The 10,835-nt window shown below is 43.8% G+C and overlaps 1 protein-coding gene across 1 annotated transcript in view; it reads left to right on the top strand.

Annotated features, from left to right (window-relative positions):
- Window positions 1-419: 419 nt before the first annotated feature.
- SNAP91 (synaptosomal-associated protein, 91kDa) overlaps window positions 420-10,835 on the top strand; it is a 70,967-nt gene continuing 60,551 nt past the window's right edge. The window contains exon 1 of the mRNA XM_009887470.1: window positions 420-549. Coding sequence (XP_009885772.1) covers window positions 420-549 — 130 coding nt within the window. The remainder of the gene's footprint in view (window positions 550-10,835) is intronic.

Genomic DNA, 10,835 nt, shown 5'->3' with positions numbered 1-10,835 from the left:
CAAGTGGTGGCCCTGGTGGCAGGGGGTGGGGTGGGGAATGTCCTTTTTTTCCCCCCCTCCCGGTGGGTCGCACGTTGTTTGTGTGCAGCCTCCTTCCGCTACCATCATTATTTCCCCTCCATCCTCCCCCTGCGGCGGTCTAAAATATCCTTTATTTTTGCCCCAGGCGGCTTCCAGCGAGGCAGAAGCTTACACAACGGGGCGGGGGGGGCTGTGCCTCGGGAGGGGCCGGGCTGCCCGAAGGACCATTGTGCGTGTGGCGTGGCCGTGTGTGTCCCTCTGTCCGCGCGTGTGCGTGTCTCTGCCGTGTCGTGTCCCCCCCTCCTCCACTCCGCCTTCGCCTCCCCTGGGCGATAAACCCGGAATCTCCCCTTTCCCCTCCCGTGTTTTCCGCCTCTGCAGCAGCAGCAGCAGCGAAGATGTCGGGTCAGACGCTGACAGATCGCATCGCAGCTGCTCAGTACAGCGTTACGGGATCGGCCGTCGCCAGAGCCGTCTGCAAAGCCACCACGCACGAAGTGATGGGGCCCAAGAAAAAGCACCTGGACTGTGAGCATCCCTCCCTGCCCCCCCCTTTTTTTCTTTTTTTCTTTTTTTTTTTTTTTTTGGTATCCCCCAAGTGGAGGGCCCGCCGGGCTCTTTAGGGCGCCTTTGAACCCACCGGCTGCCGCGCTTGCTGTAATCCAGCTTGCAGACCCTAAGGGTTATGACAAATCTCCAGGAAAGGATGAGTTATTATTGCATTTCTTCTCTTATTGCATAATACCGCTCTTTCGGCCATCTTTTTATCTATTTTTTTCACCCCTCATGACCTCTTGCCTTTTATCCAGGAAGGCAAGTGCAAGGCATGCCTTGCGGAGCAGGGGCTCGGAAAGAGGGGAGGGAATTGGACCCAGGGCAAAATGGACACACACGCTTGTCACTGCCTGCTTCGGTCAGGATTAAGCTAGGCAGAGCCATAAATGCTACAGCAGGAGCTGGCCAAGCACTGGTGGGAGTGTGGCCATCGCCACAGCGGACTTCTGGAGAGGTTTAGATGGTGGTGTGTTTAAATGGCAAGGCGCTTGGATAAGGCTGCGCTGCGGGTTGGGACAGCCTTTGGAGAGTTTAATGGCTGTTACTGAGGTCCCAAGTATCAGAGAGCAACTTCATGAACTGCCTGATGGTTTGTGTCGTGTTTTATTGAAGATGGCTGTAGCTTTGTCTCAAAGATTTATGATCTGTTCTGGACTGGCATTAGCTGGTTAATGCACGAAACAAGGTTGAAGTCAAAACGTTTCTTAAAAAACAATGAGCTAGTGATGTTTTGTCTTGACAATTTTATTTCTTGTCAACCCACTCAACTGTCAGTCCTTGCTTGGAGACACCAAGGAGTAGAGTGGTGAAAGAATTAATTTGCATGATGTTAATTGGTCTTGTTTACCAGTAGTAACTCTGTCCAGCACTGAACTCAGTAGATCAACAGTGGGTTTTAATGTCTAAAATTAAGTGGTTTTCCCCCTTTTTTTTGGACATGGTAAGAAACACTTTCAAGTAAAGATCAGCAGGTTTTATACCAAGCAGTTTCTTGGCTGTTGGTGGTTACTAAGTAATGCTGGTGCAGGTGCATGTAAGTACAACTGATGATGCTGTATTTCTTAAAAGGAGGTAGTATTACTTCTGGAAAATAATTCCAGATTTCAGTGCTAATGACTTCATAGCTAACCTTTAGTGTGGCAAACAGCATGTTGGTCTTCCAGTATCTCTAAATACTCTTGTATATATGTTTGAGACATGCTGATGGAAGCAGCATTGATTGAAGACTGACTTGAGTCTAAACAGTTGTTTAAATAGATGGACTGTCTTGATATCATGTATTCTCTCTTGTTTTCTTGTATATTTTAAAAAATCATCTTGGTTATTGATGTCTCTCATGTTGCTGTTTGGTAGCTGTCGACACTTCTTAATCTGTAGGCTGCGTCTGGACAGTCCTACTGTATCTGTTACTAAAAGCTTTAGCTTAAAAAAAGTCTAGCTCATGTGTTTAAAAGCATGCTGTGTCTCTGTATTTTAGTATCTATATATGCACACATGTGTATATGCGTGTGTGTGTATATCTATAAATAAAAGTACTATCTGGAAAAGGCAGGATTAAAGTGAGGTAGAAATAATTTACCACTGATATATTAAGGTCTGGAAAGGCATTGTGTTTTGATACTGGTGTTAATATTACTACTTCAGAAAAAGAGTGTGGGAGAGGCTGAAGTCGGTAGCATTCCAAGGAATTTCATACCCACCTGCATGTAAAAAAATGATCATTTACTGGGAGGGTACATCCCTGATCATTTTTCCTTCTATTTTCCAAGCTGTACCTAACAGTTGAGAGTTTAACTAACTGGTATCATTGAAGACAGAGTCTTGGCAGTGGGAGACATGCACATTCAACATTTTGGACTATAAATGAAAATTAAGTTAATGTTTTAGAAGAAAAAATATTCTCAGGCTCCTAAACCTGAGGCATCTCCTCAGAACTATGACTTGTTAGGCAATTCCTTGACCTCTGACGTATACCTTGTGAACAAATGTTAAAATGAGAGTAAATTAAAAGTCAGTCCTCTGAAAGAATAATAGCCCCATGCATGCAGGAGGTGCTGCTAGGTGGAGGTAGATCTGAGCCACGTGGCTGACTGCATTTCAAGTTGGCAAAGTAGCATTTGCAGATGCCAAGAAGGGAATGAAAGGTAAAACTTGTCACTGCCACTTAAGTCAAGGTGTGAAGGATTTAGATGATTAAAATTCAAGGTACCAGAGAGAGATGGTTGGAGCGATGTTTTATGAAGAGCTGTAATTCTAGTATTGGCGTGGGGGTTTTGTGTCCTTAGGGAACTCCATAATTTTATTTAGTGTCTTAGTGGCCAGGTGTCATGTCACACAGCCTATCTTCTGCTGCCCTGCTTAGCAGATGGGCTTTGTAAATTAAATGGAGGGATGAACTATTTAACATGAGTTTAGTAGGCCTGTGAGGATGGGACACAGTGATGCCCGTCCTCATATGTTTCTGCAGAAGGTATTAGTTCCAGATGGTTAGAGAAAGATGATAGGTGACAAGGTGTGGGGTATCTTTTTTTTTTTTTTTTTTGGTTTAGTTTTTTTTTAGTGAGTACCACTTAAAGGGAATTTGCTCTGAGGAATAAAAAACGTGATTTGGGTATGAGTGCATGTGTGTGAGGATGGGAGAACAGAATTAATGATCCTGTGCAACCTGCGCCAGGTGAACTTGCTTTGGCAGGTGGGTTGGACTAGATGATCTCTAGAGGCCCCTTCCAAACCCTACCATTCTGTGATGATGGCGGTCCTTTGGCATGGACTCTGGCATGGACAAGCACAGGCTTGTCATGTACAGAGGTACGGAAGTATGATTAGGTCGCTATCATATACTTATTACCAAGATTCACCATTTTCTTGAATTCCAGCTCTGATGCTAGTTAATTTCAAGCAACTGCGGGAAGTCGTGCCAGATGGCAATAAATGCATTTTCCAGGTCCCCGTGGGGAGGAAAGGAATGTAAATCTAGGATGCTCTGATGGTTTGGGGTAAGCCGTTGCAGTCGGTGCATTAAGAGCTCTGACCCTTTTGGACTTACCTAACTTGTCGTCTTGAAGCCTTATCATTGTGATGACTTTATCTCCCTCAGCTAAGCATGTTGTATTAAATAAATTACAATTAGATACAGCAAGTAAGGAGAGCATTTCCATGGAGAAGTGGGGATTAGCAACTTGATTTTGCTGCAGTGAGAAGGGCCATTGCAAAGTGGGTGAATGAGGTATGTGGACAATGTTAAGGAGATATGAGCTGTGGTAATTCAGCTGGGAGGGCAATCCTAGTGGACAGCATAGAAGTTTTGTTATCATAATTGTTCTGAAAGATGTGTTAAGGTATCAATGAGGGTTTAATTGTGTGGGGCAAGTGAAAGGCAGCTTCCAGCCTTGAATGGGGATGACTCTGATGGTATCAACAGGGAGAAGCTTTCGGAGAAGGGAAATAGTGACTTTCAAACATTAAAACACAGGACAAATGAGGGAAAAATAGGTAGATCTGAACTCGGCTCCTTTCATAAAGGTTCTCACTCAGAAACAGACAGTCAAGCTTTCATTTAGGGAAGTGAACTGGAAACCAGTGAGGTTTTTGCATCTGCAGTTGGTCATAACAAGTTCCTGCTTCTGAAAACGATCAAAATGGATGGGACTTTCCTTCGTTATTTTGTTGACTGTATTGCTTTTCAGCGGGAGGAAGTTCTGGAGTGTGTATTCTAAAAAGACCACGTGGTGCCTCCTTACTTCTTCTAAATAATTCTCATAAGGTAGAAGGCCCTTCCAGAGGCCTGAGCAAGAGATGAGAGATTTTCTTGAAGTATAGAAACAAAGCAGATGAAGATCAGGGCTTGATTTTCTGTGGCTGTGGAGATGACCTGAAACATCTTTACATCCCAAGTCTAATTTTGCATATTTGTACGTGGCTGAAAAACAAAGGCTCTAAAAGGAAATTTATAGTTTAATTCATGCTGGCAACTGAACTGCAGGGCTATTGTCAGTGTTCTGCTTATACAGAAACTTTCATTCCTGCAGTGTTTTGCTTTTCTCCTGCAAACTGTGGGGATGACCTAACAAGTTTGAATCACTGAGGTCTCTAGTGTTGGCCTAGTCTCTAGTGTTGGCTGTTGACCGAAAGTAGTGGGTTAAATGTTTTTTCTAGGCTCAATAAAAATAAGGCTGCTAGATCCCCACAGGTCTTAAAAACCTCTAGCTCATTCCTGAGCAATATCTCTGTCTCTTTTCGGGGAGAGGTGGGGATCAGTGGAGCTATCTTGAGTCACTAGGCTTCAGTGACTGTTAACTTGGATATGTATTTTAGAAGCTGTTTGCCGTTGAAGTGATTTGGGGAGTGTTCCAAGTCTGTTGGCACTGGGGGCCCTTTCCTAGCGGGAGTAGCACAGACGTACAAGTACTGCATTGCTCTGCAGTCCAGGTGACACTTTGTCTTTACGGCCATGGAAGTACCTTCAAGAAAATTGCCAAGAATGGAATCCCTGTACAAAATGGGCTTAATCCTTCACACTTGACTAATGAAACTACTTTTGCATGTCTCACTGTATCTTGTATTGCAGTAATTTGCCAGTTTTCACGTATGAGGGAACTGACTTTGTTTAAAAGTTAGCATTGAAGATCAGCTGTAATACAGTGTCTTGGGTTCTGTTGTCACAGTTGGGGTGTATTCTAAATTGTGAACTCCTCCTTGTCACCCCAATGAATCTCTTTCACACCTGAAAAGAAAAAAAAAATCCAAGCAAGCAGTTATTTTCTTTAATTCATTGGGTTAGCACATTTTTTTTTGTGTGTGTGTGTAAGAACTTATCATTATCTATGTTGAATAGCTCTCTGTTTCTGTGGGCTTCTCCCACTTCTTTTTCCCAAACAGTATTGAAGTTTCACTTCATTTGGAGGTGTGTAAATCTCTGAATAGGAGTAGAAATTTCTGTCATGGGTAAGGGGAGCTAATAAGAAGGCTTTTTAGATTAGTTGGTCTTGAGTATTTCAATGGCATTCACTTTTCAATTCCACCCCTTGCCCCATAGTGTTTTTAAGACATGTGTAGTACCAAGAGAAGGCTGCTGTTTTAATTAAGCTAAGACTTCACTGACTAATAATTTTTCAAAATATGTTTGAAGCTGGGTAGAAGTTTGAATTCATGTTAAGATATAAAGGTTGAAACATGGGCAGGATCACTTGATCTTGTGCATCTGAACTATTCTGTCTTTAAGTTTTCTGATGGTACAATGCCTAGGGAAGGGAAAGGGAGGATGAGGAAACAGAAGATTGGGTAGACAATGTAATATTGAACTTTCTTTCATCTAAATGGTGTAACTTGATAAAGCTAGATTGGCTGGTCCTACCTTCCCTCCCTTTGGCTTTTCCTCAGCTGAAGGCATGTATTCTTAGTCTGTTTTCAATAGTCATCAAGATCCTTCTGTTAAACGTGCTTTGTCAAGGTCATGGATGACAAATTCTAGGACAAGTGAGGTCTTTCTGCTGTACTGACTTCCCTTAGTAGACCCTGATAATGGAGTAGCCATGTCTGTCTTTTGAGGCCCCTTGTTCGTGAGCTGGTCAGTGTAACAGTGACCAGTCCATAGTTTGGATCACCTCTATCTAGTAGTTTAATATGTTTCACAATAGTCTCATAGTGTTACTCCCTTAGATCCTGGGTGGCAGCAATTGGACATCTTTTAAACAGCAACAAAAAAACCCCAACTGTAGTTTGATTTCCTGTGGTTTGATTTCATCTGTGCCTTTGATTTCCCAGCCTGGATCTTAAACCCTCCATCTTCTGTGTGCGCCTTACCTGGGCCTGTGCCACTAGTGAGGAATTCTGTGAAGTCTGCAAGAAAGCGCTCTGTTGGTGTGGTCAGTCCATGCTTCTGTGTCTCTGCCTCATGAAGGAGCCTCTGAAGTGCTTAAAAGTAGATGACAGTCAGGATAACTCTGAAGGGCATAAAGCATTTTGGATGTTACTTGTCTTCCCTGCTTCTTGCTGGATGGAGAAATTGGTAGCCAAAGAAGAGAATTTGCTGACCTCCTAGTCCCCACTTCTGAAGAACTGGTAATATAGCAGAGGCACACCTGCTATACTAAAGAGTATTGTTCTGCCTGTGTTCAAGGTACTCGAGACTACTTCGCTCTTCCTACCCTACTTACCTTCCTGCCTGTACTGGGTGTCCATGGCAAGGTGCTGGCTGCAGGGGTGGCCTCTGTGAGAAGAGACCAGAGCATGCTCTGTGCCAGACATGACCAGCTCCACAATGGACCCACCACAGGACACAGCTGAGCCCATCCGCCAAACTTGTGGCACCTCCAGGAAAACATGCTTAAAGGGCAGAGAACACTGGACAGGCAGAGGAGAAGGAGGGACAAAGTGAGAAATGGTAGACTGAACACCAAGGTCAGAGGTGGAGTAGGAGGTATTCCATGATGCTGGAGCAGATAGCTGGTGGAAGAGACCCTTATTCTCAGAGGTCACAGCTGCAGCATCCCACCCTGCTACCAGGACCTTGCCACATGCACCCAGTATACCCCCTATCCTTGAAGAAAAGAGAGAGACCTACTTCAGTGCGCTGTGGACATACAGGATTGCTGAAGGAGCTGAGTCCAGTGTTTCTGGGGGTGTGGGGGGGTGACATTGTATCCCTTCCCTCAGTGGTACTATAATCATTAAGTTAACATGCCCTGTTCCTTTTTGGAGCTTCTTTTCAAAGCACAGATCAGGATGTGGGTAATGGTGGAAAAGCACAAGTTCTGGTGTGTCCCTCAGGGAAATACAGTAGCCTCACCAGTAAGCGTCTGATGAAACTTGAATCTCCAAGCTTCGACACATGCCATGCAGATGAGGAGCGATATTCTGCCTGCCTTGGAGAGAGGGGTTTCAAATACCATGAAAACTACAAAGCAAGGAATAAAGCAAGCCAAGAAATCGGGGTCTGAATCGCCACGCAGGGCGTCTAGTGTGCCAAAAGAATGGGTTACCTAGCACGGGGCTGAACCCTGAACTCAAACTACATGATATGATAGAAGAAGCCTTCCTTGTAGCTTTGTAGGCAGTGATCTGTAGCACGGGGTTTGCAGCAGTACTTTTGTTCCCCTGAGTCAGCAATACCAGCAAGATTGCAGTGTGAAGCTTCATTGGTAAGTTGATATTAGAGTATCCCACCCCATCAGATGCTGCATGGTTGCTTGGTTTTCCTATTGGCCAAAATTTTGCTTGGATGAGAGCTTGGTGGCTTAAATAAAACCTGAATAAACCAGATGTTGGCAATTGCTAGAAGGCAATCAGAACACTTGGCCGAGGCTAGCTTGTCACTTTACGGAGTATGGTTAAGTCTGCTTTTTCTGGAGTCTTGCAAATTGCATGCTAGACCCTTAAAACCATTTTTAATACTTTTAGTCATGCTATTTTGATCATGTTTATTTCTGCAGAGCTGCTTGAAAACACTGAAAATCAATAGCAAACAAGTTTTGCAAGGGTGGGCTCAGAGGTTTATTCAACAGTTGTAGCTGGCTACCAGCTAAGCTGTTTGCGCTCATCAAAAATTCTTCTATTTAGGTTGTGAAAACACATTTGCTGAAGCGGTTGAGAGTTGCAGTCCACTAAGGAGAGGGGATATACCAGCAGTCTGGACTAGTGCCACAAATGGTATTGGACATCAGCTGTGAAATGTCACCGCGAATGTAGGTGGAATACTAGAACAGTGTTTTGTAGGCTGCCGGCAAATGGTGCATCCCCTGGCTGGCTGAGGCTTGCAGCTTAGTCATAGGCACAGCGTAGGAAATGGCAGCGCGCTGCATGACCACCGACTTCTGGATGAACCAAGTCTAAATACTCTCCTGTTCCTCCTCCCTGCCCAGGATAATGCGATCTCATGCTTTGTTTTAGATTGTATCTGTATCTTAACTTAGTTTAATGAAAGGGATCGGATGCTGAAGAGTCCTGGTGTCACGCTAATGTTGTGTATTTATGTAATCTGTATTCTGGCCATTTAAGCTGAGGCAGCACGTCAGTCAGTTGCTTTCCTAGGGTCTGTTTTTTCTAGCTATTGATAAAACTCAAATGTGTTATGATATTTCTTGTTAGAGGAGATTTTGCGAGTACGTAGGCATGGTCATGCTTGAAGGCCACCAAGATAGCACACCCTGGCTCTCATGTGTTCTGAGAACTGCAGGTTGCTGACAGGACGTGTCTGCAGCTTGGGTCTGACTCGTAGCAATCAACTCTTTTCTTGGTCGTAAGCCAACATGCAAAATTACCACAGGTAGGAAGTAAGTTGGCAGGAACTCCTGTGTTGTAGTTGGGCCACAGAACTATACAAAAAAAACCCAAACCCAAACAGTTGAGCCGTGTGCTTTGCCAAGTGGCTTTACTTTCTCAAAGAAGGAATGAAAAATAAATCAATGTTCTTTGCTAGTTGTTCCTAGGTATTGAGAGATGAGGTTATGGCTGAGATGTGAGAAACACTGGTAAGGGTAGATTGGGGAGTTTGGTGTCCACTGGAGCTGAGATTGTTCTACCTTACGTTTAAAGGACCATGTTTCTTGTCCTTTCAAGAAAGCGTCTTGAATGTTGCTGTCCTAAAGAGGTGGGACAAGACTGTGGCTTGACTGCTGGCAGTACAGTTGATCATTTCAGACTGACTCTCGGCCTGGCACGAGCGCGGATGACACAATGGCAGCGGGTGCTTCCATAGCAGATGGTCAGCGGTTAGCCTGCAGAGCCTGGCAGGCTCCTAGTGCCTCTGGCATAGTTTTGTTATATCTCTTAAGTCTCTCTGATAGTTTACAGAATGTTCTAAAATGGTCTTCCATAGAAGTGAGAGGAAGACACGACTGCTCAAAGCATGAATAAAACATGCTGACTTGTCGCCCACATTCTTAAAATGTATGCAAGTTTACAAGTTTAGAGGAAGGTCCTCCAAATAAGGCAGTGATTTATCTGGCCACAGTGCAGGACTGCACTAGCTAGAGCATACATCTTTACACATAATTGAAGAGCCCACATAGATGCACTTCAGTGGGAGTTCAAAGTGTGTTTAAAGGGACTCCTCCTTTCACTTCTTGTTTCAGCAAGTGTAGGACTTTTATGAAGGGGGAACGCCAGCTGGCCTATTTCCTGGCTGCTGTTTCTCATTATGTAGAGGTTGAATATAGATGCAGGCTTAACATATCATTGCATCAATTCTTTAGCCACCCTGGAGTTTTAAAACCTAACCCTTTCAAATGGAGACTTGGGTTTGGATCTTGCTGCCTGACTCTGGACTCCAAACTATGGTTATTGTGCCTGTAGCTCTTAATCTAAGTTTTATAGCTTCATCTAAACCTATTTATAGAAGAACGTACATTCTGCTAAGGGGCAGCAAGCCAGAGGAAGTCAGCATATCTAGTGTGCCAGTGTTTTGAAAACATGTAAATTTTATCCTGAGTGATGTTTTGTTACTGGCATGTGAAACAGAATGCTGTTTTCATATGTGAGCCTTGCCTGTGACTTTCTGATCTGATCTTTCATTCTAAGCCATTTAGAATCTTTCTAGTTTTTCTAAGCTTGATTTAAACTTCAGATTGCTCTGTTATTTGTGAATGGCAAGAGTATTAACAGGTAAAGTTTGCTATGTTTGGAATAGGTGAGTTTAAAGAACTTCCTTGTGTTTATCAGGAAGCTTGAAGTTGCTTAAGCAGTATGATGAGAAACTACCTTTCAAAACTCACCTTCGTAGCATGCTTAGGAGTTTAATTGACACCTCTTGGGTGTTCCAGTCAAGTGATGTGACTCTGCGAAGTTTTGGTGCCTGGATGCGAGTCTGCATGATGAACTCCAACTTCCCCACTCACCAATAGCTTGATGGGAGACTTCCACTGCTAGCGGCAAATGCATCTTCCCGAGGCATTGGTGACTTTGAACTGTGAGATAGCAGCTGAACTATTGTTAGGTTTTTGTAAACGTTAGCAGTCCTAACTGCATCTTCCCTCTCTGAGGTGGATGTTCCATTGAGTTTAACAGAATTGGTTTTGCAACATCAAGAAATCTGCAGTATATGAAAGGCTGCAGGCTCACGTTGAAGAGTAAAGTCTACTGGTAGTTGATATTAGTTTTTTTTCCAAATTTCTGAGACTAAAACTCACCTGTCTGGGTGGCAGAAGCAAAGGGTTCTTGTTTAACTGGTGTGGTACGGGGAACTGCAAGTTTGGTTTTTCTGTTTCTTTTTGGTTTTTTTAGCAAGGAGAGAGTAAAGCTCCATCTAATCATAGAGGATATCA

Source organism: Charadrius vociferus, unplaced genomic scaffold (genome assembly GCF_000708025.1).
Source record: "Charadrius vociferus isolate BGI_N301 unplaced genomic scaffold, ASM70802v2 scaffold185, whole genome shotgun sequence".
Classification (NCBI taxonomy): Eukaryota; Metazoa; Chordata; class Aves; order Charadriiformes; family Charadriidae; genus Charadrius; species Charadrius vociferus.
The sequence above is the reverse complement of the archived record's forward strand: the minus strand, read 5'-3'. Positions and strand labels throughout refer to the sequence as shown.